We start from the raw sequence: 27607 nt of genomic DNA, 5'->3' as shown, positions 1-27607 counted from the left end.
GTTAAGGACTTTACAAGGTTAGAGAAACCAAGGAGAACAAGAATAGCGAAAGAAGGGCTTGACATTTTAGTTTTATTTTTTTTAAATTATGGGCTGATAATTGTAGCAGATTTTCTTGGAAATTTTCGAAATTGTGATCAGAAAAACTGCTATTTTAAGCTGCATTAACGAATTAAACATAGACGAAAAGCGAACAACTGAACACGAGAGGAATGAATTTGATGGATGATGAGAAAGCGTAATTCGACAAAGAATATTATCAAAATTGTTAAAGCAAACTTCTCCTTTGTTTTAATATCTTGTTTATATTCTGAAAATATTGGTATCGATTAAATGCTGGGAATGGCGACACGTGCATGTAAGAGGTCCAATCAAAGGGCTGATTAAGATATGCATGTTTAGCACACCTATAAGGCTAAAAAGATGATTGACATGGACAATTTATGTATGTAGGTATGTGCATGCATAATAATAATCACCAGAACCTATTTAAATAGTGTATTGCTTTTAAGGAAAACACGAACGAATTTTGATGGACATTGACATACTAAAAATAACGGCGTGTGCAACGGATGTCATATGTAGTTGGTTTAGATATTCCCTTTATTATCCGACATATGTATGTACATACATACATGCATATTTAAAGCAATGAAACTACATAAGCTTAATAATGAATCATGTTTTATCATATGCACATAAATACATCTGTACCTTAATGTTATACACGCCAATGTATGTAATCATAAATGGATACATGTTCACACGTACATATGTACATGCATACATTCATGTCATACAAATTTACATACATATTTCCAGATGTAAAAATTGAAATTTCTAAAAAATGCCCTTGCGCAATACCAAGTCTAGTCAGAAAAAGTCTCACATAAATGGCAATCGAGGAACTCGAATTTGATTTTTATTCCTCCAAAAATCCAATTAACTTTCAAGTACAAAAGGCGTACATATGTATGTACATATGCATTGCATGTTAAAATTTGTTCAATTTAAAAAAATTGGAAGCACGCTCCACCAGATTTTTTAGCGCCTTCATACGACTTACGCTAACCAAATAATGTTTTCACGCACCCGTTACTCTACAAATTGAAGCTTTTTTAAGGGGCGAGGTAGGTCGATTTACGCCAAAACCGTGGCTGACCCAGGCAGAAAATTGGACATATATAAATTATTATCCATGGTGAGATCAATGGGTAGATCAGTCATTGGGTAAAAAATCGTTTTTTATTGAGATTAACATTTACGTATGTATATACCTTTGAATATGAATATCTTATCATATATATATAGGTACAATGTACACTAGAAAATCAATCACTATTTGAACCCTGACATCAATCAAGTCTGACGAACATCCTGTCACATCGTTCCAAATTCTGCCTCTATCGTTACATGAGTGCAGTCACGAGTAAAGTCAATCTCTTGTTGTTTTGCAATACAAAGTAAAACCCATAACACTAAGCTACAAAAACTTGGGTGAATTGAGACATATGATTAAGTTCAATTAATTGATAAGCCAAGAGATAACGTACACGTTATCCGGCTCATCGCCTTAAATAGGCTAACCTGCGTACCTTGAATGATCTTCAGTACACGAACAGCTCACACTGTATTCGGCCATAAATTTATATTTAACAATTCTTTAAAATGGCGATTTTTTCCATGTCCACATTCGTTCTGCTAACTTTCGCTGTTTTCACGGCTGGACAGGTCAGACAAGAAATTCACATTTACAATTCGACGGATTGTAGCGGCCTTCGCATCCATGGTGCAACTTCGTCCGGTCTGGTCAGCCTGATTCCTAATGCGAAAATGCGATCCGTTTTCATAATAGGATTGTAAGAATCGACAAATAAATATCTATATTGCGAATATTATTTGGGACTTTATTAAATTGTGAATCATACAATTGGGGTGTTCATTACGAACTCGCATTGTTAGCAAAAAACTAAGTTTACAAGTTCGAAAAAAATTGGATTGAAAATTCATTTCCGAATTTGTCCATCTCCAAGGCTAACAATCAGTTTAAATTTTTCCAAAATTGTGCTAACATGGCAACTGGTAATGAATACCCTCAATATATTGCGAAAAATATTGCGAATTTACTAAATTTTTAATCATGCAATGAATTATTTAATGATAATCCAGATGGCGAATTAGGGACTGTACATCTGTAACTAATTGTGTCCCTGACGCACAATCACCACCCATTAAGGCGTACGGAACTTGTTTTGGCGTTACCTTTGAGGCTACGGTTTTCAACTTGAGTCGACTTGGGGATCCTTATATGACCGAAAAACGTCTAAACGTATATTCCGGGAGGGTCATTGATGGACAGGTTACCCCGATTTGGGGCAACATGACCTCAATCGACGACCAGGGAACTTTACTCAGCATGGGGTCATCCTTTCATACGGGAAATTACTGGTGGACGGTGTACTCCGGGCTGAATTTTACAGGGGTCGCGGAATGTCTCAGGCCGGATAGCCACACAGTCAACAATGGCTATGGCGTCAGTCGGACGGTCAACGTGAATTATACCGTCGGCAGTGTGAGGGAAGGATGCTTTTAAGACTAGAATGGCTTACCAGCTTTGTTGGAAAAGACGAATTATGCAATTTGATTTATTAGTATTTTTTTGTTTTTCTTGTCAAATTTTGAAAAGAGAGTAGGATTTAATGAAAATGAGGGAATCTTCCTTTCAAAATTATTATTTTGTATCTGGGTGAATGCAGAATTTAAGAAATAAACAAATTTATATATGTATGTTGGCCGATGAATCACTTAAAAATTTACTACTTTTTGATTTTCACCGTTTTATTTCTTAACATAATTTAAACAGGTGCTGATGTCTTCGGCGGCGAGTGGGAGTGTATAGAGCTAAATTGGACCTACCAGGATGGCTAATGTGCAAATTAATGGGGTCAGGCAACGTGACATTTTGTGGTCATTCTTAATGCACATACAGAAATTTCATTCTGTACTTAATTAATGTCCAGGCTGGATATTAGTCGAAATGGTCACATACATATGTACATATTGCTTATTGTATTGAACTATACTCTAGGCTGTTTTAATTCCTGGAATTGTCCTCCAAAACATAATTGGGACAGGTCGACAATACATACTAAAAAAAATTCTGCCTTTTGGTATTGATTGAGGTTAGTACTTAAGTGTGTACATATGTATATCATGTACATCTGCATATTATGTATAGATATACCCAGTAACATTCATCTACATAAATGCATTTTCCCATATTAAATACTTGCAAACAGTGAAGGGAAAAGTGAACGAGCATGAAATTCAATACATTTCATCCACGTTTGGAAATATGGTTTCCTCATATGTAAATATGTGAAACCGAAAATGCATGGAGCAAATTAATTCAGTTTAGAGAACTTGAATAAAATGCAAAATGACTGAATGTAAATGATTTTTTTGCATCCAAAAATCAAAATACGTAAATTTTTGAATGACGAAGCTGTTTATTAATTTGGACACACGAACTGGATATATGTACATGCCAACACAATTTATTAATTTAAGGCAATTCAATACAAATCACAGTAGAAAATACTTATTTTACACGCATGAGCAATACGCTAAAAATGCGTACAGAACAGTAAATTACTCATACACAAGAAGGAAAATCATTATAAATACCAGCAGTAAAATCAATTAAGTCAAGTTAAAATCCACATTTTGCAATTCGATAAAATACACAAAAATAAATTATTCGTTCGTACACATTATGAAAATCATTATAAAAATAATTACACTTATACTCAATTAAAAAACCACATTGTTGCAGTTCGCTAAATCCATACAGAAAAATAAATTACCCCTAATAGGATAATCATTATAAAATCAATGCAATTATTTAGAGATTCGATTAAAAATCCACACTTCTTAAAAAAAGTTGAACAAAGAGAGTTCCCAGATTCAATTCAATCGCGGTGGCGGTCATTTCCCTCGGGGTGGCGTTTGTTTCCCTCGGGATGGCGTTTGTTTCCCTCGGGATGGCGTTTGTTGCCCTCGGGATGGCGTTTGTTTCCCTCGGGATGGCGTTTGTTGCCCTCGGGACGGCGTTTGTTTCCCTCGGGATGGCGTTTGTTGCCCTCGGGACGGCGTTTGTTTCCCTCGGGTTGGCGTTTGTTCCCCTTGAGGTGGGGGTTGTTCCTCTTGCGGTGGCGTTTGTTCCCCTTGAGGTGGGGGTTGTTCCCCTTTCGGTGGCGGTTGTTCCCCTTGCGGTGGGGGCTGTTCCCCTTCCGGTTGCGGTTTTTCCCCTTGCGGTGGCGGTTGTTCCCCTTCCGGTGGCGGTTGTTGCCCTCTGGGTAGCAGTGGTCCCCCCCGCGGTGGCGGTCCCCCTTCTGGTGGCCACGGTTTAGTACACTTCGACTTGTGTCGCGGCCAGTCCGTATTTTGACAATAATTACAGCAATAACCGACCAGCCCGCAACCACCACAACCCTCAACATCGCAAATCGTGCTTTCCACCTTCAGGTGTGGTTGCGCCCCGTCATTACAAAGCGTGATCTCGATTGGATGAATATCACCAATTAGTCCGCAATAGGAGCAGACTGACTTATCTATCCACTTCACGAGGTAACGTTTCAACTCGGGGATAAATGCAGCATCAGGTTCATCTCTAAACCTCCTCATGTATTTCTTAACTCCCATGAGCTCCATTGGTTCCTGCAAGAAATGAATACCACAAACGGTCACCACAAATATGTCACCAAAATGTGAGAATAATGTATCAAACCTACATCAGTCACCTTGCCAGGAAAACATGTCCTGTAATATTCCTCACTCCCGTGAATGATGAGACTCCCACCAGATCCCCTGTACCCAAACATCCTCCCCGTCGGATCCACAATGTACGCCGAGCCGTCCGGCAGTAGGGCGGAGAGGACGTGGTGACGAATCACCAATTGCTTTCCCTTTTCTTTTGTATTCACCAGAGTAGCCACGTGATTCCTTCTCACCACGCCACCAACCCCCATGTAAGGCATACCCTTTGCTTTGTCGAATTTTTCCTTATCATTATAAATTTGCATAGAAACGCTGAACACGTAGGATGGAACCGTTTCAAAAATTGTGGCTCGCAGAGATCCGACCGGAACCTGAGACATATTTATTACAATTGTGAATATGTATGACATTTGTATGTAATTGTGTATTAAATAATATACCCTTTGCCTGTTGGGAAGCACCCAATATTTGACGCCCGCCTTCTCCAGGGCAGCCGCACTTTCTAAAATCCCGGCAATAAGTGATCTCGACTTATCGATGAAGGTCAGCACCCAATAAACGGCCTCCCTCAGTTCGGTACTCATAATTGGAAGGTCAAGGAACGACGAAGCTTGGTAGTCCTGCCTCGCTTCGTCCTTTAAATTCCACACCTGCATGAATGACCACATGGTTCGGATAGTGTCGTATATTTTCACCGCTTTCCACTTTTCCGGAGGGGGCAATGGGATGAGCGGGTTGGTGCTGCCGCCGAGAGAAATGAAATCGTCAGTGTAGATTTTCACGATACGATAATCCCTATTTTAACAAGTTACTTTTGTAATTGTACGAAATTAAGGTGCCTATAAAAACAATCAGCCAAAAGTTAAAAACAAAAAACTTACTCCCAAAGTTTTTTTGGCAGATCTGAATATTTTACTATCCTGCTTCCTATTGGTTCAAGGTTGAGAAGAACGTCGATTTTATTATTGTACGCATCCTGATTTGTCTGAAGGAAGCGGACATTTCCGATATGTTGGATAGCTTGGAGGACACCGATGGCTCGGAGAACGTAGTCAAGGAGGTCCAATTCTTCCTCCATTTTCGGCAAGGTGAACTCATTTTTTGGGGGCTCCACTTTCTTGCTTTCTTGGGAACTCGCCCCTTCATTTCTTGGGGGCTCCACTTTCTTGCTTTCTTGGGAACTCGCCCCTTCATTTCTTGGGGGCTCCACTTTCTTGGTTTCTTGAAAACTCGCCCCTTCATTTTTTGGGGGCTCCACTGGCTTGCTTTCTTGGGAACTTGTCTCCTTCTTTTTTGGGGGCTCCACTTTTTTGCTTTCTTGGGAACAACTCGCCCCTTCATTTTTTGGGGGCTCCATTTTCTTGCTTTCTTGGGAACTCGCCCCCTCCTTTTTTTGGGGCTCTACTTTCTTGCTTTCTTGGGAACTCGCCCCCTCCTTTTTTTGGGGCTCTACTTTCTTGCTTTCTTGGGAACTCACCTCCTTCTTTTTTTGGGGCTCAACTTTTTTACTTTCTTGGGAACTCGCCCCCTCCTTTTTTTGGGGCTCTACTTTCTTGCTTTCTTGGGAACTCGCCCCCTCCTTTTTTTGGGGCTCTACTTTCTTGCTTTCTTGGGAACTCACCTCCTTCTTTTTTTGGGGCTCAACTTTTTTACTTTCTTGGGAACTCGCCCCCTCCTTTTTTGGGGGCTCGACTTTCTTGCTTTCTTGGGAACTCGCCCCCTCCTTTTTTTGGGGCTCTACTTTCTTGCTTTCTTGGGAACTCACCTCCTTCTTTTTTGGGGGCTCCACTTTCTTGCTTTCTTGGGAACTCGCCCCCTTCTTTTTTGATGAGGATGACGAAGACGACGAAGGCCCCCCCTTATCGGGATGTTGTGATCTCGACATATTAAATGTAATTGATCGCAAGGACGGGGTGATCCTAAATGGGAAAAAATATATTACGAAAATTTTAAAATAGAAGAACTTCAGACGTGGAATATAAATATCTATTAAAACTGAAATTGAGCTTCGTCATTCAAGAAATCAGAACCATTCCACGTAAATTACAGATTACTACTAAAATGCCGTTATTTTAATTTACACAATATTGCGTAATCCACGTATTTACGATTTGTTAATAACAAATTGTTATTAAGTAAAAAATAAAGCAAAATTTCTCACCTGTTTAACAGAATTTAAAAGTCACAAATTTGCATTGGTGTCTCTAAACCTCGTACATATTTTACTCTCTACTTCAACTTGCTTCCTATTTTGTTTTATTAAACTAGATTTAAAATTTATAATTCCCAAGATACAAAAAAATTCATAAAAAGCTGAACCGGCACCACAACCAGACAAGGAAGGAATAAAGAAAGGAAAGTAAAGAAACTGGCCGACTTCCCACCTGGACGAGATGCATCACCGCCAAAGGGATGCTTCATCCATTACGAACAAAGTAGAAAAGCAACATATTTCTTCTTTTAAGCCTAAAACTACGTAAACTCAAATTTAATATTATAATTGACACGATAAGCTCATAAAAGAAGTGACGAAAATCGTGACGTACTAGCTAAACAGCCAAAGCGGCATGAGACAAAGGAAAAATGGTATGAGACAAAGAGAAAATAAATCTCTTGGGGAAGATGGGAATAAATGACAACTTTTATTGCATTGTCAATCCTCGACGTCGGAATCGTATTTGTTTCTTGGTAAGAAATTAATATGTGAGAAACTATTTATGCATACACATTCTGCAAAACTGTCTTGTAAAAAAATGCATCCCAAAAATATAAATATGTATGTGCCGGCAATGTATTAATTAAGGTCGGAGAGCAAAAATCATTAGAAATAAAATTTTATTTTCAAAACTGTTTATAAGTGTATAACATTTAAACATTTTCGAAAACTGTTATGCTCGTAAGTATAAGAATTATTTAGAATAAAGTAAAGAAGTTCTGGCTACACATTAAAAAAAATTTACCTTCGTTACAAGCAATTTCATACATAAATCAGAAAATATTTATTGTTATGTACACATACTTGAATACTTATTTTTCATTATTTTTCAAATGTTTATTTTTTGCATTAAAGTTTCTCGGACAAGTTTTGGGATTTTTTACAATTAAAAATCCATAAGCATAAGCACTATTAATATCCGGATAAACAATTTATTCACACAGAAATTAGCAAAGACGCAGTGTAGTAGACAAGTGCGGAATAAAAATCTACCCTAAATTTCTTCGTAATTGGACAAAATGGTCCGATATAGATTTTCAAACTTGCAAAACTGTCCAACTGTTTGACCCGATCTTTCGGCAGGTGAATTTGCCTCCAAACCTGGACAAACTCTATTGACCACGTTGCAATATTTGCCATTAAGGGCGGCATTTTGTGCGTCATTCCAATTATCGCGCATAGCATGACTACAGCTTGAAAAGTTAGGGAAATTGGGACAATTTCGGACATCCTGACCAAAAGGTAGCAAAGTGCAACGGCACACTGGAAGAAGAGGAACATCCCGATGGGCGTTATAAAATAAATTACTTGGTTACACACCGCCACAATTAGTTGCAGTCCCCGATATCTGGCAAAGAAGGCTGGAAATTTTACAACTTTTGAAAATTGTGGAGACTTTTTAACCAAAAACGTTCCAATTTTCTGCTTTTTGTAGGTCATTGACTCTAAAATTGCCCTAATTGAGGCCACCCAGTTGTAGAAAGAGAGTAAGTACGTAAGAAGGAGAATTGCGCTGTGGAGGGATAACCAAAATAAGAGAACAATTCTCAAAAATATTTTTAATTTGGGTGTAAACCATGGGATTTTTCGAAACAAAAAATAAGTTGGGTCAATCTTCCTATGAAAGAGGGGAAAAGTGGAGACCATGAAGGGGGAAATGATCGATAGTCCAATTAAGCCGTGAAGAAGTAATCCAATAAAGTTAATTTTGTCAATGTCAGGATCTGTAATTAATAATTAATTAGTTAATAAAAATGGTATAAATAAACAAGAAAATGTGTTATTTGCGTGGATTTGCAGGTCAAATTTGTTTGCTAAAAACGCACTTTTTTGAGGATAACAATAGCGGAAATAATTTTTAACCAAATATTTATAAAAATTATAGAAATCTGTTTTTTTAGCCCATTAATAGCCCATTAATGTTGGGTTCCTGTTACCTTTCTGAACAAGCGATTCATTCAGGTCCAATAAATTTCTAGAGACAAAGCAAAACTCTTCCGTTTTGTAGACGAAGGTGAAAATTGTGGTTGAAATAATGATTCCTAACGTGACCCCGATTGCAAGCAAGGCTGCGGATTGAATCGTCACGTCGATGTCCTTCTCGGACGAGATAATTTCTCGAAGTATTTTGCATGTAATGATGACCGTGCCAAGGAGGACACTTATTGAGAAGAAGTACCACGTGACGAGGTGTTTCTTGGGTGTGGCGAATGGCACGCAGGACATCGGATGCCACGATATGTACTGCGGATAAAACGAGTGCGTCAGGGCAGCAAATCTTTGTAGGGCGTCTTGAGGGGTGTGAGATCGGAGGTGGAGAATTTTTAGGATATTTTCCATTGAGTTTTGTGGAAATTCAAGTACAAATATTTCCACATTTTCTTTCACCATTTTCCATGATGTCATTCTGTTCTGTCTGGATTTGGGATGGTATTGTTAAACGGACAGGATATACGCAATGCATTTGTACAAGAGACGGTGCACAAAGTATGACAGGTTTCAGATGAGGGTAAGGGTCAAGGTTCTATGCATCCTGTACTGACAATAAGTATAAGCTAGTATGTGATACATACATATGTATATATGTACATTGTACATAGGTAATTACATATGTATGTACATGAGCAGGTCACCCCACGATGAAAGAGTCAAAACGTTCAGAAAACCTATGATATTCATCTTGTTCGGTCCCTCAATAGATATTTTAAGGTTTTTAGGGTTCTAGGAAATCGGTTGGTTCCACATGTACATATGTATACGATCAGGTCAGTAATTATGTGACAAGTATAATTTAACTTTGCACAACCAAAATGTATGTATGCTAGTCAAATATGTATTATACTAATTGTAATAATTGTAATAATTTCTCCGCTAATTGCATACATATGTATATGTACTCCGAATGTGCTCAAACACGGCGGATTTTCGTAATTAGGCAAGTACTTTAAAGCTTATAATTCATGATTTGCATTATTTTTTTAATATTACGGATTACCAGAATTAACCTAAATATTTCCACTGTGTGCAAGTTTTTTCCAGTTGTTACTAAAATTGGAAGGTACTTAAATATGTATGAATGGTTCTCCATAATTTATCGTAATTTTGTAAACGATTATGCGATTTGCTGAAATACTGAAATGTGAAAATATTTTAAACGTTCGAATTTTATATGCATAATAAGCATAATGCAAATTTGGTGTAGATCTACCATCTACCTACACATCTATGACAGTTCCAAATGTCAAGGGTGGAATAAATAAGGGAAGAAATGCAGTTATTTTGATAAATTCAACTAGATATTTGTTCATATTTGCCAAACTGGTCCCAAAATTGGAAACAACTTGCAAAACATCTTAGTCCAAATTAGTTTTAAGAATAATTGCGCCCAGTAAAAATCCGACGAAAGTTAGTTTTATGATTTTCAATTTTACAATTTTTTAATTTATTAAATAAATGTTATTTCAAGTTTATCCTTAATAATGGAAAAAAAATTGTAAAAAACAACGCAAAATTCATGCATAAACACCTTTCTAAATCACAACTGGAATGAAATACCTCTCGCAACCACTTTACTCTTCTCGCTTCCTGACAACTATCTTAAAATCTGGGACAAAACGAAAAATACTGACTAGCGATTTATCCATGATTTCTTCCGGAGTTGGTCTTGCTTGTTGTGGATCCCAACTGAATTGGAAATCTTTCAGTACTTGCGACAAGGCGTAGAGGATAAAATTCCTGGCAAAATTCTGGCCAGGACATGTCCTCAATCCAGCGGAAAAGGGAAGCAAAACTTTCGCCCGATTTTCTTCCCCTCCTTCATTTTCCAGAAATCTTTCTGGGCGAAAAACTTCCACATCTGGCCAAACAGAGGGGTCGTGATGGACCCCAAAGAGGTTTCCGATAACAACCGTACCCTTTGGAATGACCATCCCGTTACCAAGTTTGTAGTCTTCCACGCTCCAGTGGAAATTTGCAAAGGGGGCAGTACTCGAAAGTCGGAGGACTTCTTGAATCACGGCACGGGCGTAGGGCAGGCTACAAAAATGGAATAAGTTATGTCACACAAAACACAATTTTCTTTTACCTAATCAACTTTATCATTTCAAATCTAGTGGAAACATCAGAACAGCTTGTCAGATTTGTATTTTTTAGAAAAATTACTTAATTAGCATTCCGTTTCACCAGACGAGGCTTAAAGAACCTCAAAGCCTTAAGTTTCTATACATACTCTTAGAAAACGAGTATTAAAATGATACCAAACGGTATTCTCAAATGACTCTACCCAAATGGTATAGTAAGTAATACCATGTAGTAATAGTTCAGTTTTACCATAGCGGTAGCAAATTTTTACGGACCGGTATAATTTTAATACCTTGTGGTACCAAATTTAATACTGAGAAATTAATATCTGCCTATACCAGATTTCTAACGGCGCAGAAAACATTTTACATACCTCATCAAATCTAGAATATCAGTCTGTCCCAGCTCTTGTGCAAGTTTTCTCTGCACTTCTGGATACAGGGAAAGCCAAAGGATCGTCCACGCCATGAGATTTCCTACCGTCTCGGCGGCCGTGTGCCACAGTGTGAAGAATGCTCCTTTCAAGTGGACGGCTAAAAAGATGGGGTGTGATACAATTATTTGTTTTATGAGGAAATTTGCAATAGTTTTCTACTTAATTACATACCTTCATATCCTCTAAGACAAGGGTACGAACGACACCCTCTTAAGAATGCCTGGGAAAATGTTTTACTATCATCGTCTCCATTTTTCTGAGTTTCTTGCACCATTTCCTCCACCATCGCGTGCAAGGGGTCTACCGCTTTTTTGATTTCTTGCAAAAGCGTCCTCGTTGAGGGCAATCGCTTCGCGGACGTGGGTAAAAACCAAACTGGCGATGATATCGGCTGCCACAGGGCTCTGCAAAAAAATGCAAAATTATAAAATTTCCTACTCTGTTTAACAAATTAAAAGCATACAATTTTGAAATATATTCGGGGTATTCATTACGAGTGAACTACATAAGTACTATCTTTGGAGATGCTCAAGTTCGCAAATTAATTTGCAAACCAAATTTTTCTGCGAACTTTGTTCTTTGCTAATAATGTGAACTCGTAATGAGTACCCTCATTAAAATGTGGCTTACTTCTGTAAAGCTACTAGCTGCTGTTGTAACCCAGCCTTATTTTCTTCCGGTATTTCCTCACCCGTGAGAACGTGCCAGACGTGATTGGCGATCGGAATGTATAATTTGCTCCTTAATTCCGCCAGGGAAAGTTTTTCCTTGGAAACTGGGTTACTCAGACGTTCCAGCAATTCTTTGAGGGGTTCCATATCGTGGGATAAGGTGAGGGACGCTTCGCCATTAATTGGGCTGGTGTGCAGGCTGCCCATACTTTTCACCATGCAATTCCTAACTGCCTTCCAAACTTCGTCGGAGGATGTTAGGGTACCTGGGAAATTAAAAGAATTATAAATTCTAAAACTACAGTTAAATTTATGTCAACTAAAATTATGTCACGATAAAGGATAAAAAAATTGGCACGGATTTACGACTCAGCCATCACAGTCATTTTTTGACTGCTCAGTTTCAGTAATATTTCGAAATCGGTTTTACGAAGCGCTGAATATTTTCAACTGTGGAAATCCCACAGTGGGATTATTTCACCAATTACTACCAATTACTACATGTTGTTATTCATATTAAATCATTACGAGAGCAGTAATTAAGGTTATGTATCTATGTATGTAAATATGTATCTATTTACCTACTTGTCAGTGCTCAGGTTTTAAGAATTTGGGTAGAAGATTAAGCTTATATGCGTATAAAAATAAATGTGGCCGTATTTCGTTATTTTATTCGCTTACCATGATTTTCTCCCCCCACGTAAATCATTGCAGGTAAGAAAGGTGGTCGAGAGTTCAAAGACTTGTTTCCAAATGCTTTCGTGATGTCGGCAGGGTCGTTTAAAATCACAACTCTAGATGGATACATACATATGTACATACATATTTAAAAAAGAATAAAGTTTCAAATGGTAACAATGGTAAAAATGTGTGCCAAATTATGCATAGTCAATGTATATTAAAGTTTCATTTTTATCCTATTTCCGTTGCCTTGTTGACATGAAGATGGATAAATACGATGACATTGACAATGACAAATGCGATTTGTCATATCCTTCTCAGAATGTACCGCTGGTAACACCCTATCATATAGTGTGATTCATATGATAACTTGTTACCGGGCACACTCAAGTTTCCGCAGGAACAATTTTATTTATGTAGATCAGGGTCTCGTAAGCGTACATATTTTTTGTATTTGTCTTAAAATGAGAATTTAACCGTGAGGCGAACATTTTCAAATTTATTTTATAGCACTACAAAGTTTTTGAATTCTGGTGTCACTTGAAAATATGTCTGCTTCTTTAAAATATGTTCTCGATTTTATGAAATTCTAATTTTTTTTTACCGATAGTTTAGCTGAATTTTAAAAAATTATTTTAAGAATCCTGTTCCATGAGTTAAATTCGAACATTAATAAAATACAGTGGAATTGTAAATTCTTATGTAGCAATATGAAAGTAAAATGGGAAATATTTACCGAAATTCTCCTATTTTGAGGCCAACGACAGGTCCATACTTTTCTTTACAGAGCATCAAAGCCCCCAACGGATTTTTCTTAAATTGCGCCATCGTCGACCAAATTCGCGATGGACCTAAGAAAATATGACGACGTATTAAATAAAGTTTGCTCAAACTACATACATGCCCGGCGTACTCACGACAATCATTACTAGCAAATTGAGCATTGCGAAATCTAGAAAAACGTTTTGCTGCAAAATTATGGAATTTATTAAATAAATTCCAGAATTTGGTAAAAATAAATTTTATATTTGTCAAATTCACCCAACAACTGGACATGTTGTTATCTATCAAAATAATGTCGCATACTTATCTCCATCAAAATCAATACAAATTATAGATAACCCACAGAAACTAAATCAAAATATAATTGGCCTTTTTAGTAGTTTTATGCAATTTGAGAAATTAGATGTTTTCGAATCCTCTCACTCTGCAACTGTTTTTGAGCTTCTAAAATTTGCTAAATAATTTACAAAGATAGATAAGTCGTTGTCGTGAGTACCCCCATAATAAATAATTGATATTTCTTTTGTTCGTGTTTAAAAAAATTATGAGTTACCAGGTGGAAAATTTTTCGGTCTTCTAAAAACTTCCAAAATTAAAATCACAGAAATTCCGGCAAACGCCAGGATGCTAACGCATTCCCACAACATTTTCGACTTTGCTCTACTTATTGCAGGGAATTCTTGCCTTGTTCTTTGCACTCTCTAATTTCGCGTACTATTGACCACAACGCAACTCGACAGTATAGTTTTATAGGTCGTAGCCAAAATTTCATGACCAGGTATAGTTTCGTGCAATTGTGACCACAACGTTACAATTCGATAGTATTTTTAGCAGACCGCAGCCAAAATTCCATGACTAATTTAGAACTGACGTGGACTAGTAGGCCACTTTTGTCTTACTTATCTTTCCGGAAATGCACGTGTTTAATTTTCATGAAAAATTCTTCATGAGAATTCTGCACATCAATCGTACGATCTTTTTTAGTAGATTCGGATATGGTACTCTTACGTAGAAAGTAGTTTATTCGCATGGGTTATAAGGTAGACTCACGCGGATTGGTCAGTCATTGGGTTGGGATTTGCATACATTTTGCATTTGCACATGAGACAAGACATGACTAATTCGTTAAGTGAATAAATGCATAGGTTGTGTAAGGGATGAAATAGCGTGTAAAAATATGTGCATGCAGATTAACGCATTGGCAGAGTGTAGGTTTCATAAAACCTTCTTTTTATTGCTCTTGATGACTTTTGCTTAGGAAATCTGCATCAAGATTATCTGCATTAGCAAAGTATTTATGACGTCATTATCCTCTTTAAGTGGGGATCGAAACGTTTTAAGCAAAATTATATAAGTTATTAAATAATGAACTACATACATACATAATATACGCAAATACCAATTTATATGATTTTATTGTATATGCACGTAATCTTGTATCCCAGAGTATCCATTATTACATTTTAAATATTTTTTAAAAAAAGCTAAACGATGTATCTATGTACATATATATGTAGGATTTACATATTATGTAAATCCAGCTTATCGGATGATGTCTTATTACAGGAATTCTTATTTTCATGAGCAGGTTAATCACGAGATTAGTATGACGTGGAATAGAGTAGGGATGCACCGAGTACTTGGCCAGGCCGAGTACTCGACCGACTCGGCGTGTATTTTTACTACTCGGACTCGGCCGAGTATTGTCTCCCACTCGGCCGAGTATTTTCTTCATTTTTTGGTCATTTTTTAACAAATTATCTTGTCCATGAAACTGATTTAATGAAGTTTTCTTGGATTTTGGGTTTTGCAAAATATACTTCGTAACATTCTGGCGTATTCTAAGTTGAAATTAATTAGCGACGACGAAGTTAATGAATTTTTTGTATTGTACTAGCTAGGGTTGCCCCGGGTAGTGGCACTACCCGGTACCCGGCTACCCGGTACTCGGCCTAAAATTTCGCCGGGTACCCGGCTACCCGGACGGGTACCGGGTAATCTTTATATATAGAAAAATAACGAGAATTATTCTACTTTTCTCTAGAATTTGGAACAATTTTACAAGTTTAAAAAATTAAAAGTTAAAAGCATGCAGTACAGACTTCATTTAGGCTGAGTCAGGGACAAAGTCGTATTCTAAATTTGTGTCCGATTTAACAGGACCATCTGCATGTACTTGCCACCCAATTTTTAATGTATTTACTAATCCTTCAACTTGACTGAAACTGCTAGGAGAGATAAGGCTAACGTCTTTAAAATCTTGGACTTGTCAAATTATATCTGTTAAGCATAAGTTATTCTTAACCTCAATATCAAACTTCAGATAAAAGTAATGCATATTTGCAAAAAAATCTGTAGGGGTCATGGATGAAAACATTATGTGGGGCATACATAGAGCGTACAAACTCACGGCGATGTCTTATTTATCATCGCCACTCATTGAGCAAACTTGTGAAGCTCAAAAAATTTGCGCAAAATATCACTTCGAAAGTCTCGCAGCTATATTAAAGATGCCTATTTTGATCTAGTTTTCATGAATTTTTGCATTGTTTCTCGCTGATAATCGGGAGGAACAGTTTGCGAAATTATAGCGTGCGCAATTGCTGGATAAATTTGAAACACCAATTGTTTTTAACAAAAGTTTTGAGAAATGTCTCAAGTTTCGTAAAGCATCACAAGTTATGTTGCGATGCTTCATGTGCGAGATATGCAAGGGTTGACGTGAGTGCACCCAAGGGAATTTTAAAATCTGGATAATAATTTCCACCTAAGAATTGGCCCAGATTTTACGCATTCTTTCAAAATAATATTTTGAAAGAATTTTATGCCAAGCACAAAAATGGAATCCATATGATTATAATTTTTTATAAGGTTTTACAAAAAAATTGAACATTTAAATTACCCGGCCGGGTAGACCGGGTAGTTAAGTGTACCCAGCCGGGTACCGGGTATCCCAAAACAGGCCGGGTATGCCGGGTACCGGGTAACTACCCGGTACCCGGGGCAACCCTAGTACTAGCATTGGATATCACCCAGCGTATGCTCTGTTATTTTGACCAAATCAATTTAAATCGATCACATATTTGGATAATATAGCATTTTCAAAAATCAGTATCTCCTAATACTGAAAATGGCAAAGATATCTGCTTCCAAAAACAAAAAACGAGCAGTGAATTAGAAAATTGTATAATTTGTTAACTTCAGCCCGCGTTTTCACCACTTTGTATGCAGATATGTCCGCCAAACCTGTCCTCATAATTGTAGCGCCTTCGCAAATTTTATGTATTAATCATATTAGACATCAATTTACATTAACGCCGTCAAAATGAGGTAAAATACGCTGGGAGGTATGCATTGTTATTAGAATTTGCTCGATTTTTTTATTGCTCGGTACTCGGTGCTCGGCCGAGTCTTATTTTTCACCACTCGGTGCATCCCTAGAATAGAGTACGAAAAAATATTACCACTTGTGTTACTCATCTTGCTGCTTTCACAGGTTTTCATGAAATGTCATGAACACCTCAAGTCACACACCATCAAGGTAACCCTTGTGATTCATGCATCCGTCATGATGCATTCATTGTTTCATGAGAGATGATGGCTGAAAATGCTGCAATACAGACATATACACAAATGTACGTTGGGTTAAGTGCAGATGCATGCTCTCAGATAATCTCTATTTAAGCCAATTCCTGACCAACCCAACGTACTCATTACCTACACCAACTTCAATCAACACGCATTTAAGGTATGCTAGTAAAATTTTTTGAAATTAAATTTCTGATTTTTGTGTAATAAAATACATTTCGAATTTACAATTTTAGATTTTTCTAAACTCCAAAATGGGCTCTTCCTCCATTGAAAAAAATCTGGCGTCAGAATATTACGATGCAGTCATCGTCGGCTCCGGTTTCTCTGGGCTTTTCATGCTCGACAAGTTGCGTTCCGAAGGACTGAAGGTTACCGTGTTCGAGACTGGGAGCGACATTGGAGGCACTTGGCATTGGAATAGGTATCCAGGAGCAAGGGTGGACACCGAGTTTTACGTTTACCAGGTATGTAAATATGCATAATTCTGTGCATTTTTTTCTGACATTGACTTTTTTTTGCATATCTCGCAAATTGAGCATAACTTGAAAAGTTTGTGAAATCAGTAAATAAGCTAGAAATATTTCAGATTTTGCAAATTTTTTATTATAATTTTTAATTACAACCTTCTGTTAGTTCATGACAGATATTTTGCTACAGTTAAAATACCATCAAATTAAATTAAACCCATATAGTACATATGTGGGTTTTTTAACAATTAGTTACTTAATTAATTATTTAATCAAATCACATTAAAATATTTTTTCCGCCGTGCAGTTCACCTCGCCAAACTTGTACGAGGACTTCGACTACACCGAGAGATTTCCCAGCAGGGACGAAGTCCTCCGGTACTTCCGCCACTTGGATGAAAAACTCGATCTCAGCAAAGACATCCAATTCAATACGACCGTCGAATCCGCCAAATTCCACCCCGACGATAACAAATGGCTCATCAACTGCTCCAACACCCAAACTAACGCCAACTCCAAAGTTTCGGCAAAGTACTTCATCCTCTGCACGGGTTCCGCTTGGAAACTCCACGTCCCCAAAATCCCCGGCCTGGACAAGTTCAAGGGCACAGTTTACCACACTTCTCGCTGGGAAGGGGAACAAAATGCCTCTCAATTTGGCAGCAAGCAAATCGCCGTCATCGGCACGGGCGCCAGCGGAGTCCAAGTCGTCCAAGAATTGGGTCACAAGTTGAACACGGACGGAAAGCTGGTCGTATATCAGCGAACTCCGAACCTTGCCCTTCCCATGAAGCAATGTTTGGTCCAGGGGAGCACAAATCTGCCCAAAAAGTCGGATTTTCCCGCCATTTATAAAGAAACCAGGAACAATTATGCGGGAATTGATTACGACTCGATTCCAAGAAATGCACTTGATGATAACCAAGAAGAGAGGAGAGCGCTTTATGAGAAGCTCTGGTCCAAGGGGGGCTTTCCCTTTTGGGTGGGAAGCTATCAAGACGTACTTTTCAATAAGGACGCCAACGCGACGGCGTACCAATTTTGGGCGGAGAAAACGCGAGAAAGGATTCAGGATGAGAGGAAGAAGGACATTTTAGCCCCGCTTGTCCCCCCGCACGCTTTCGGGACGAAGAGACCCTCCCTGGAGCAGAATTACTATGAAGTCTTTAACAAGGACAACGTGGATGTCGTCGATATCAGGAAGGATCCAATCCTTGAAATTACGAAGAATGGAATAAGGACGGAGAATGGAGGGGAGACGGAGTTTGATGTAATCGTTTTTGCGACGGGATTTGACGGCATTACCGGTAATAAAAGTAAATTAGTAAATATCGATAAGGATAAAAAACCTTGTGGGTTTTATTACGTATGTACGTCAACGTAGGTTGGTAAATAATATGATTATCCAAATTAATCCCTTTGTCACGCCCGCAATATCAACCTCAGGGTTATTGAGTTTTTGACTATTATCTGACATTGAAGCAATTTACACATTTGCCATTGTACCTTGTAAAATCCGTAAATTTTGTAGAATGATTTTACGAACTTTTACAAAATGAAAAGAAGCCCTTGATCTGAGTAAGATTGCAAAAATTTGTATGCTAATTTTCCATATGGAAATACTTATTTGCAAAATTTTGTAACAGTTTGTATGTTTACAGAATTTACGGATTTTTTTGCAGTACTACCAAGGGAATTAAGTATTTACTTCATGGTCTTGAAAAAATTCTTAAAAAATTGGACTTGAGTATTTTATTTTGCATAGTTTGTTCAGTGTTATTTTTTAATAAATCTTAAAATTTTATTTTCCCCTTCAGGAGGAATCCTCAACATCCAGATTGAAAACGGTTCTGGCCAATCCATCCAATCCAAATGGGGTCAAGGTACGTCCACCCAGCTGGGCATAACTTGTTCCGGATTTTCCAACATGTTTTTCCTCTACGGACCCCAAGCCCCCACCGCTTTTTCGAACGCTCCCACCTGCTGCGAAGTGCAAGGCGAGTGGCTGACTCGCTTAATTGGAAAAATGGAAAAGGAAAACCTGAAACGTGTGGATGCTTCTGTCGAGGCAGAAAATGTTTGGGGCGAAATTGTGAGGGGAATTTGGAATTCGACTCTATTTCCGGAAACGGGCAGCTGGTACGACGGGGCCAACATTCCGGGAAAACCACGCGAGCCCCTGAATTATGCTGGAGGAATTCCAAGTTATGCTAAAGCTTTGAAAGAATGCGAGGAAAATGAGTATAAAGGATTTATTTTTCAATAAATTGATTTCTTCTCGCGATTTTGCTGTTTATTACCAACAAACAATATAAATATTTAATATACAATTATTATTTCCAGAATAATAAAGACATTCATAAATAAGTTCATATATATTTTGAAAATAGCAAATAGGCTATAAGGGCTCTAGCTTGCTAAATTTATTCTCATCATGTTTCAACTAGACATTTTTATGAATTTTGGAATTTTTTATACGCAATAATTATTTGCAAAGTAATCTTTAAAAATAGCAAGGCTCTTCATAAATTTAATTTCATCATGTTTCATCTAATTATGATTAGGAATTTTGAAATTTATGCAATGATTATCTCCTTTCAAAATAGCAAACTTCTTCAGTTAACCAAATTTCGTCATCATTTTACACAAATTTATCCAGAAATTTTCCCAGCTCAATTCCAGCCAATGAATCTTTCTGTGACAATTTTTCTACCACTGTGAAATGGTCTTCTTTTTCAATCGTGACAACTTCCGCGCATGGGAATGAGGCCTGCAAGAGCTTCTGGTACTCTTCGGATTGGCGTTTAAATTCGTTCGAGTCATACTCTCCAACTATTACCAAAATGGGAAAAGTTTCCTTTTTGCTGAGAAAATGGGAATGAATTTCCTTCAGAATTAAGGGACTGCTTGCTTCCGCCGTCTCACTATTTAAATAAATATAACAAAATATTTTACGTGTCTTCAGTAAAAATATGAATGTGAAATAATTACATAGTCAATCCAAGCGCAATATTTAACGGTGTCGCTACCAGTGGTCGTAAATCGAATACTCCCGACGAGAAAACCAAGCCGGCAATCTTTTCACAGATAATCGGATCCAGTGACTTGTTGTGAAGCAGCATCGCGGCTAGTTGACCACCGGCAGAGTGACCTGGGGTCAAAGCAGGTAGATTGATTGTGATCACATTACGCTCTTAGAAATCCAGTATTAAAATAATACCAGGTGGTATTTATATAGAGCTATACCAAAGTGGTATTAATAGTAATACACCGTGTGGTAATTAATAGCCTGCTTTTAAAGTTTTACCATTTTGGTAGACAATTTTTCGGACCGGTATAATTTTACCAAGTGGTAGCAAGTTTAATACCGAGAAATCAATACCTGAGTGACTTTATCAGATTTCTACCAGTGTTTATATCACAAATGTTAAAAATTACCCACCTCCAACTACTATTTTTGCCTTGGGAAACATTTCCCCAACCTTCCGAAGAGCTTGGATGATTTCTTCCTGTATTTCAGCAACTTTCACTGCAAATACATATGCAATACCCCAGTAATTAGCATGTTAAATGCATAGTTGACTGTGTATAATTTGTATATTTAAGTAAGTAATCACCTTTAGGTGCCAGAGAATACTCCACAACGACATTTCTCACGCCTCGAGCTACAAGATTTGGTGCCATATGTCCAGCAATTTCTTTGGTACCCTCTACACATTCATTAATTATTCATACATATTTTACGTAATTTTTAATTTTCTCGCCAATTTTTTAACTATGTATCACAAACCTTGCCAATATCCGCCATGAATCCAAAAGAAAATCAGAGCGTCGTCCTTCAACTCGGTGCCGTACTCGTCAAATATTTGGGTAGCTTCTTCACCATACGCAATTCCAAGCTTGTTACTAATCGTATCTCTGGCCGATTTTGTTTCTAAAAATAGTACATATTTATGTATGGGCACGTTGTCCCCACTTGTACATAACTCCATGAATAAATGTACAACTCTCTGTAAATATTTTTCTTATTACCTGAGAGTGAATTTTGTATGTGTTGATTCATAACTTCTTCCGGCGTTCTGTCCGGAGTCCAGTGGCTGACAGACATTTGCTTTATTAGCTCCTACATAAACAGGGTTTTTAATCATATCATGATACAATTAATATTTAGCATGCATGCATGTAAATGCGCACTCTTGATTACATAACTGGTATTAAATCATTACCGGCATCTTAATAATGAGCGTTACGGCTTTCGTAGTACCGTGGTGGTAATGAAATATTTACCTCTTAGAAACAAACTACTACCAATCTGGTAGGAAATTACTACCAAATTAATACCAATATGTAACTCTACCAGATTTGTATCTAACAGTATAATTATGATTACATAACTACAGATATTGACTTAGCTCACCTCTGGAGAGTAATTTTCCCAGGTAGACATTTTAATTCGTGATAATTTTGCAAGTATATGTTTTAATAGAAATTTTATAAATTAAAGGAGAGATTAGACTTGAAAAATGTGTAGACGTTTTCGTGCCGCTTCCAAATTAAGAACTGAAAATCCGATCCGTATTCTTGACTTTATGTACGAGGTGAGAAGAAAGAGACGTATGTATGCAAAAGTACGTAAGAAAATCGTCATGTCTTCTCGTTTCAACGGTGTTGTGAAACATTTGTTTAATATTGATCCGAATTATTCCGAGAATCCGGGTAAATATGTAAACGTTGATTATACGAAAGCCGAGGGCAAGTTTGGTCCACCAAAGCTTATGTACTGAGCCCACTGCACAGAATATAGATTCTACCAGAAGAATCGATCTTATGTATTCGAGTGACGCTTATGGAAGAACGGGGAGAGCCAACCAAATAACTCGGTGTACATTTGGCCCACCTGGGGGATGGCACCTCCGCATCATCATCATCACCACATCTCCTCGCATCAAAAAATGATGATGAAAGCGCATAGGTGGCGGTGGCACCCCGATTTGTGCACCAGAACACACAATTCTGACTCAGCTCAGAATTTCTGAGCTGCGTCTCCACAAATTTGATGCTCTACGAGGGTGTGTTCTGGTGCACAAATTGGGGTGCCACCGCCACCTATGTGCTTTCATCATCATTTCTTGATGCCAGGAGATGTGGTGACGATGATGATGCGGAGGTGCCATCCCCCAGGTGGGCCAAATGTACACCGAGTTATTTGGTTGGCTCTCCCCGTTCTTCCATAAGCGTCACTCGAATACATAAGATCGATTCTTCTGGTAGAATCTATATTCTGTGAGCCCACTGTAGCTGTACTTAGCGCTTATCTTTACAACCGCTTAAGATAATGAAAATCTTATAAGTGCATAAAATATGAAAATCATAATGGTGAATAAAATGAACATAAAAAATCGGATGGACGTGATTTACAAATTTGTTATACTGCAAAAACAGTAAAGGTTATATTGGCCGTAATTATGTATAATATTCACTTAATAATTGCTTATTAATCGAAAAAAAATACTAAAAATTACACAACTCCAGACACTGAATATGTTTTAAATCATTTATTTAATTGATTATTCACACGCTCTGCATTTCTAGAACTGGAAAGCTACCAAACCCGATAAAACATATGTCGAAAGAGATAAATAATACGATAAGATGTACGAATTTTGTACGAAATTTTGTTCCGTCAACTCCAATCCGAACAGTTGCAGACTCTTTGCAATTCTGCGTCCAACTTTGTCCTCCCTGCTCATCCCAATTTTTACTAACCGTCTCACTTTTGACCTGTACTTCACGGCAAGTTTGTACTGGTATGCACCAGGTAGAAGTATTAACAAAGTTATGATATGACCATTGGTGACAAGAGATGGGAAGAGAAAGTACGAGTCCCACGGAATTCTACCCGGTAAACGGATCAGACCAAGAGTCCCGGACCACAACAATAAGAACATCACAGCGAGAAGGAACGGTGTCTTTATCCCGACATGGGCGGCGTTCATGTATTTGCAGAGGACGTGAAAAGTGGTGTAGTCCCGTCCAACGTCAAGTTGGGTCTGATTAGCCGAAATATTTGACATGCTGATAAAAATAAAATCATTTCAAACCGTATATTTTCGGAAATATTCAGTTGTATACCAAATTACATACATTTGTGTAACGATTTTTTATCACTTGACTACCGTGCTATTTTTCGAAATATACTACCAATTATACAAATTTGAGACATCGTTTTATATTTCGTACCAGTTACAGAAATGTGTGTAATAAAATCGGGGATTTAAAAAAAATTGAAATTTATCAAGTTGTAAAATTCCGGAGAACTCAAAATTTCCAAAATAGATACCTTGGTAGCCAAGGGATATTATACTGGTACACAAATGATTGGTCAAGTGATAAAAAATCATTGCCCAAACATGGGTAGCCAAGAGGTGAATTTTCAAAACTTTGATTACACATTTCTTAAATAAAAACTTACACTCTACACCTCAGCCAATACGAGTGGATTAGCAGCGTTGCCATGAGGAAGTATTGGTCCCAAATTGCATGAAATAATACCACGGTTTTTGAGTACGCTTCAAATGCAAAGAAAAAATTGAAGCATATCCATTTGTACGAGTTCGGTACGAGTGAAAATACGAAGGCGTCTTTATCCTGTATTTTGTACAGGGTAATTGCCCACACCATGAATGCACTCACGAATACGAAGGACATGACGAATGTCAGCTTTTCCAGAAGTTTGTATCTGTCCCGTTTCTTTGTGGATCCTGGATAAATGAATATTAAAACTTTTAAAATCATTTTCCCCTAAAATTGTTAAGGGTACTCATACGAGTTCGCATGTTCGCAACATAATTTTGGAAACAAATTAGCGAACTACATACATAAATACTAGCCTTGGTGATGAGCAAGTTCGTAAATAAATTTTCAAGCAAATTTTTTTGCTAACTTTGAGGGTATCCATTACAAGTTCGGATTTTCGCATCGTAATATAATTTTGAAAACAAATTTGCGAATTACTATTTAGCCTTGGTGATGTACAAGTTCGCAAATAGATTGTCAGGTCCATTTTTTTTGCTGAAGAATTTTCAAACCTTGTTTTTTTTGCCAACTTTGCTAAAGATACGAACTCGTAATGAATACCCCCTATAAAAAACTATGTGCCCAATTTTATTCACCATTAATCTCACCTTCCATTTTTAAATCCAACTTTACGAGTTGATTGAACGTGTACGCCATGTCGTCCCCCCGGCTGCGTAGATTCCACAGTGCAATCGCCGCCCAGAAATAGACCAGGCCCCAAACCAGCATTATCATCATGCCATAAAAATCTTGCGAATTCGATCGAAAAGCTAGTACTAATTGGACTAGATCGTAAATTCCGTATGTCGTGTGTAGCAGTAATGTAAAATTTACGATGAAATGTTGACCAGGCCGCAGTTTTCTGACTTGAACGGAACCCAATTTCAGCTCATATTTCAAAGTTGTGGCGTTAAAGGATGCCGCAAAGTTTATAATTTTGCCAAAATATTTTAGAAAATTACTTGTAATCATTTTTATAAGATGGGACAAATGTGCGGAAATTCCTTAATGAATGAAAAGCCTGAGTTAGTGACTTCTTACCTCAGCAGGACGACTTAATTAACTGCGCTGCCTAATATTGTACCACTAACTATTTATTTAGGGGTGGTGGAAACCATGCAAAGCCAGAAAACCTATTCATATGCTCAACTGGGTACCAACTATTGGATGTGGCAAATTGATTATTAGTATTTTTATGGAGCAATAAAAATGGGGTCAAACTTCAGCGAAAATGTCAATTAAATATTTAAACACTGATAATTTGCATGCTTTCACTGTTGTTTATGCTTAAATGCGCAAACATACATACACATACTTCATTTGCGACAAAAGGCAACATACAGATATACACATATATACTTATGTATCTCAAAAACTACTTCATTCTAACAGGTAATATGAATACATACATACATATGTATGTACATATAATGTAGGTATGTGCACGATTTGGGCGTGTGATCAAGTTGCATCATATTTGCCAACTATGTCTCCTCAGATGAAATATAAAAGTCAATTTGCTTTTAAGGTCGGCGTTTATAATTGCCCGTATGGATCGCTAATTCTAAGGAGTTCTACGTGTGTAGCAGGCTTCTTGACTTGGTCGGAGAATCGAACTCGTTGCTCGGAGAGTAAGTGGGAATCGCCGACCAAGTCAAGAAGCCTGGTGTGTAGTGGTATTAATATTACCGTAGCCACGTAACCTTGGTCAGGCCAGCCGACAAATTTACGGTCGAGTACACGGGGATTTGGATGAGGTGTTGCATTCTGTTTAAAAAAAACATGTGGAAATATCTTAAAGAAGTGTCTAATCAACCCGCTAGCTTTTTTTGTCAAAAAGAGTGAAACACCTCATCCTCATCCGTCGGTGTGCTCGACCGTAAATTTGTCGGCTGGCCTGACCAAGGTAACGCGGCTACGGTAATAACATGCTGGAGGCATGAAGAATTGCATAAATCTATATTATAATTTCGAAAAGTCCGTCCCGTGGAATTTTCCGTGACATCCCTGCATTCTGATTGGCTGTTGAAATTCTGGCTCCACCAATCAACGGTTATAATTTCGGTTATGATTTCGGTTATGATTTAGGTTATGATTTCGGTTATGATTTCGGTTATGATTTAGGTTATGATTCCGGTTATGATGTAGGTTATGATTTCGGTTATGATTTAGGTTATAATTTCGGTTATGATTTCGGTTATGATTTCGGTTATGATTTAGGTTATAATTTCGGTTATGATTTAGGTTATGATTTCGGTTATGGTTTCGGTTATGATTTCGGTTATAATTTCGGTTATGATTTCGGTTATGATTTAGGTTATGATTTAGGTTATGATTTCGGTTATGATTTCGGTTATGATTTAGGTTATGATTTCGGTTATGATTTCGGTTATGATTTCGGTTATGATTTCGGTTATGATTTCGGTTATGATTTAGGTTATGATTTCGGTTATGATTTTGAATATGATTATGAATATGATTATGAATATCATTATGAATATGATTATGAATATGATTATGAATATGATTATGAATATGATTATGAAAAATTTCCTTAGCAACATTAACAAATTCCCCTAGCAACATAAAAAACTTTCCTTAGCAACGTCGAAAAAATTGCTTAGCAACATAATTAGCAACATAAAAAAGTTTCCTTAGCAACGTCAAAAAATTTTCCTTGCAGCGTCAAAAAAATTGCTTAGCAGCATAAGAAAATCCCTTAGCAACGTCAAAAAATTGCTTAGCAACATAAAAAATTTTCCTTAGCAAGGTCAAAAAAATGCTTAGCGACATTAAAAAATTCCCTTAGCAAGGTCAAAAAAATTGCTTAGCAACATAGACAAAAATTTCTTAGCAACGTCAAAAAAATTGCTTAGCAACATAAAAAAATTTCTTTAGCAACGTCAAAAAAATTGCTTAGCAGCATAAAAAAAATTCCTTAGCAACATAAAAAATTTCCTTAGCAACGTCAAAAAAATTGCTTAGCAGCATAAAAAAAATTGCTTAGCAGCATAAGAAAATCCCTTAGCAACGTCAAAAAATTGCTTAGCAACATAAAAAATTTTCCTTAGCAAGGTCAAAAAAATGCTTAGCGACATTAAAAAATTCCCTTAGCAAGGTCAAAAAAATTGCTTAGCAACATAGACAAAAATTTCTTAGCAACGTCAAAAAAATTGCTTAGCAACATAAAAAAATTTCTTTAGCAACGTCAAAAAAATTGCTTAGCAGCATAAAAAAAATTGCTTAGCAACGTTAAAAATTTTCTTTAGCAAGGTCAAAAATTGCTAAGCAACGTAAAAAAATTTCCTTAGCAACGTAAGAAAAAATC

The 27607-nt window shown here is 37.3% G+C and overlaps 5 protein-coding genes across 5 annotated transcripts; 2 read left to right on the top strand and 3 right to left on the bottom strand.

Annotated features, from left to right (window-relative positions):
• Positions 1-1490: 1490 nt before the first annotated feature.
• On the top strand, positions 1491-2707 carry LOC110863268. Its single transcript, XM_022112528.2, has 2 exons — positions 1491-1859; positions 2170-2707. Exons 1-2 carry the CDS (start codon positions 1669-1671, stop codon positions 2591-2593), a joined length of 615 nt encoding a protein of 204 aa, XP_021968220.1. The 5' UTR covers positions 1491-1668; the 3' UTR covers positions 2594-2707.
• A 782-nt stretch (positions 2708-3489) lies between these two features.
• On the bottom strand, positions 3490-7130 carry LOC110863401. The gene is made up of 5 exons (XM_022112700.2): positions 6941-7130; positions 5661-6698; positions 5220-5574; positions 4794-5150; positions 3490-4719 (listed from the first exon to the last, which is right to left on the bottom strand). Exons 2-5 carry the CDS (start codon positions 6662-6664, stop codon positions 3988-3990), a joined length of 2448 nt encoding a protein of 815 aa, XP_021968392.1. The 5' UTR covers positions 6665-6698; positions 6941-7130; the 3' UTR covers positions 3490-3987.
• Positions 7131-10458: 3328 nt separating this feature from the next.
• Positions 10459-14550, bottom strand: LOC110848749 (cytochrome P450 2J6). The gene is made up of 7 exons (XM_022096086.2): positions 14199-14550; positions 13599-13713; positions 12863-12975; positions 12141-12447; positions 11682-11914; positions 11448-11607; positions 10459-11029 (listed from the first exon to the last, which is right to left on the bottom strand). The coding sequence occupies exons 1-7, from the start codon at positions 14290-14292 to the stop codon at positions 10564-10566; spliced, it is 1488 nt and encodes a 495-aa protein (XP_021951778.2). The 5' UTR covers positions 14293-14550; the 3' UTR covers positions 10459-10563.
• A 2732-nt stretch (positions 14551-17282) lies between these two features.
• LOC110841617 (baeyer-Villiger monooxygenase) lies at positions 17283-20090 on the top strand. Its single transcript, XM_022087300.2, has 4 exons — positions 17283-17393; positions 17470-17700; positions 18011-19010; positions 19521-20090. The coding sequence occupies exons 2-4, from the start codon at positions 17488-17490 to the stop codon at positions 19967-19969; spliced, it is 1662 nt and encodes a 553-aa protein (XP_021942992.1). The 5' UTR covers positions 17283-17393; positions 17470-17487; the 3' UTR covers positions 19970-20090.
• A 31-nt stretch (positions 20091-20121) lies between these two features.
• On the bottom strand, positions 20122-22376 carry LOC110841618 (kynurenine formamidase). The gene is made up of 7 exons (XM_022087301.2): positions 22121-22376; positions 21736-21826; positions 21494-21637; positions 21321-21413; positions 21146-21232; positions 20695-20854; positions 20122-20627 (listed from the first exon to the last, which is right to left on the bottom strand). Exons 1-7 carry the CDS (start codon positions 22148-22150, stop codon positions 20345-20347), a joined length of 888 nt encoding a protein of 295 aa, XP_021942993.1. The 5' UTR covers positions 22151-22376; the 3' UTR covers positions 20122-20344.
• Between the last annotated feature and the right edge of the window lie 5231 nt (positions 22377-27607).

The sequence above is a fragment of the Folsomia candida genome, unplaced genomic scaffold (assembly GCF_002217175.1).
Source record: "Folsomia candida strain VU population unplaced genomic scaffold, ASM221717v1 Fcan01_Sc001, whole genome shotgun sequence".
NCBI lineage: Eukaryota > Metazoa > Arthropoda > Collembola > Entomobryomorpha > Isotomidae > Folsomia > Folsomia candida.
This window is presented reverse-complemented; position numbering and strand designations above follow the sequence as displayed.

Coding starts and splice junctions, on each gene's coding strand:
- LOC110841618 (XM_022087301.2), bottom strand. CDS start 22,150: ATGTCTACCTGGGAAAATTACTCTCCAGAG. Junction 21,414..21,493: donor TCATGGCGGATATTGGCAAG/GTTTGTGATACA, acceptor ATGAATGTGTAG/AGGGTACCAAAGAAATTGCT. Junction 21,233..21,320: donor GTATTCTCTGGCACCTAAAG/GTGATTACTTAC, acceptor ATGTATTTGCAG/TGAAAGTTGCTGAAATACAG.
- LOC110848749 (XM_022096086.2), bottom strand. CDS start 14,292: ATGTTGTGGGAATGCGTTAGCATCCTGGCGTTTGCCGGAATTTCTGTG. Junction 12,448..12,862: donor CGTGGGGGGAGAAAATCATG/GTAAGCGAATAA, acceptor TTAATTTCCCAG/GTACCCTAACATCCTCCGAC. Junction 11,915..12,140: donor CAGCTAGTAGCTTTACAGAA/GTAAGCCACATT, acceptor ATTTTTTTGCAG/AGCCCTGTGGCAGCCGATAT.
- LOC110863401 (XM_022112700.2), bottom strand. CDS start 6,664: ATGTCGAGATCACAACATCCCGATAAGGGGGGGCCTTCGTCGTCTTCG. Junction 5,575..5,660: donor CTGCCAAAAAAACTTTGGGA/GTAAGTTTTTTG, acceptor TTGTTAAAATAG/GGATTATCGTATCGTGAAAA. Junction 4,720..4,793: donor TTCCTGGCAAGGTGACTGAT/GTAGGTTTGATA, acceptor CATTTCTTGCAG/GAACCAATGGAGCTCATGGG.
- LOC110841617 (XM_022087300.2), top strand. CDS start 17,488: ATGGGCTCTTCCTCCATTGAAAAAAATCTGGCGTCAGAATATTACGAT. Junction 17,701..18,010: donor CCGAGTTTTACGTTTACCAG/GTATGTAAATAT, acceptor TCCGCCGTGCAG/TTCACCTCGCCAAACTTGTA. Junction 19,011..19,520: donor GGGATTTGACGGCATTACCG/GTAATAAAAGTA, acceptor TTTCCCCTTCAG/GAGGAATCCTCAACATCCAG.
- LOC110863268 (XM_022112528.2), top strand. CDS start 1,669: ATGGCGATTTTTTCCATGTCCACATTCGTTCTGCTAACTTTCGCTGTT. Junction 1,860..2,169: donor TCCGTTTTCATAATAGGATT/GTAAGAATCGAC, acceptor ATGATAATCCAG/ATGGCGAATTAGGGACTGTA.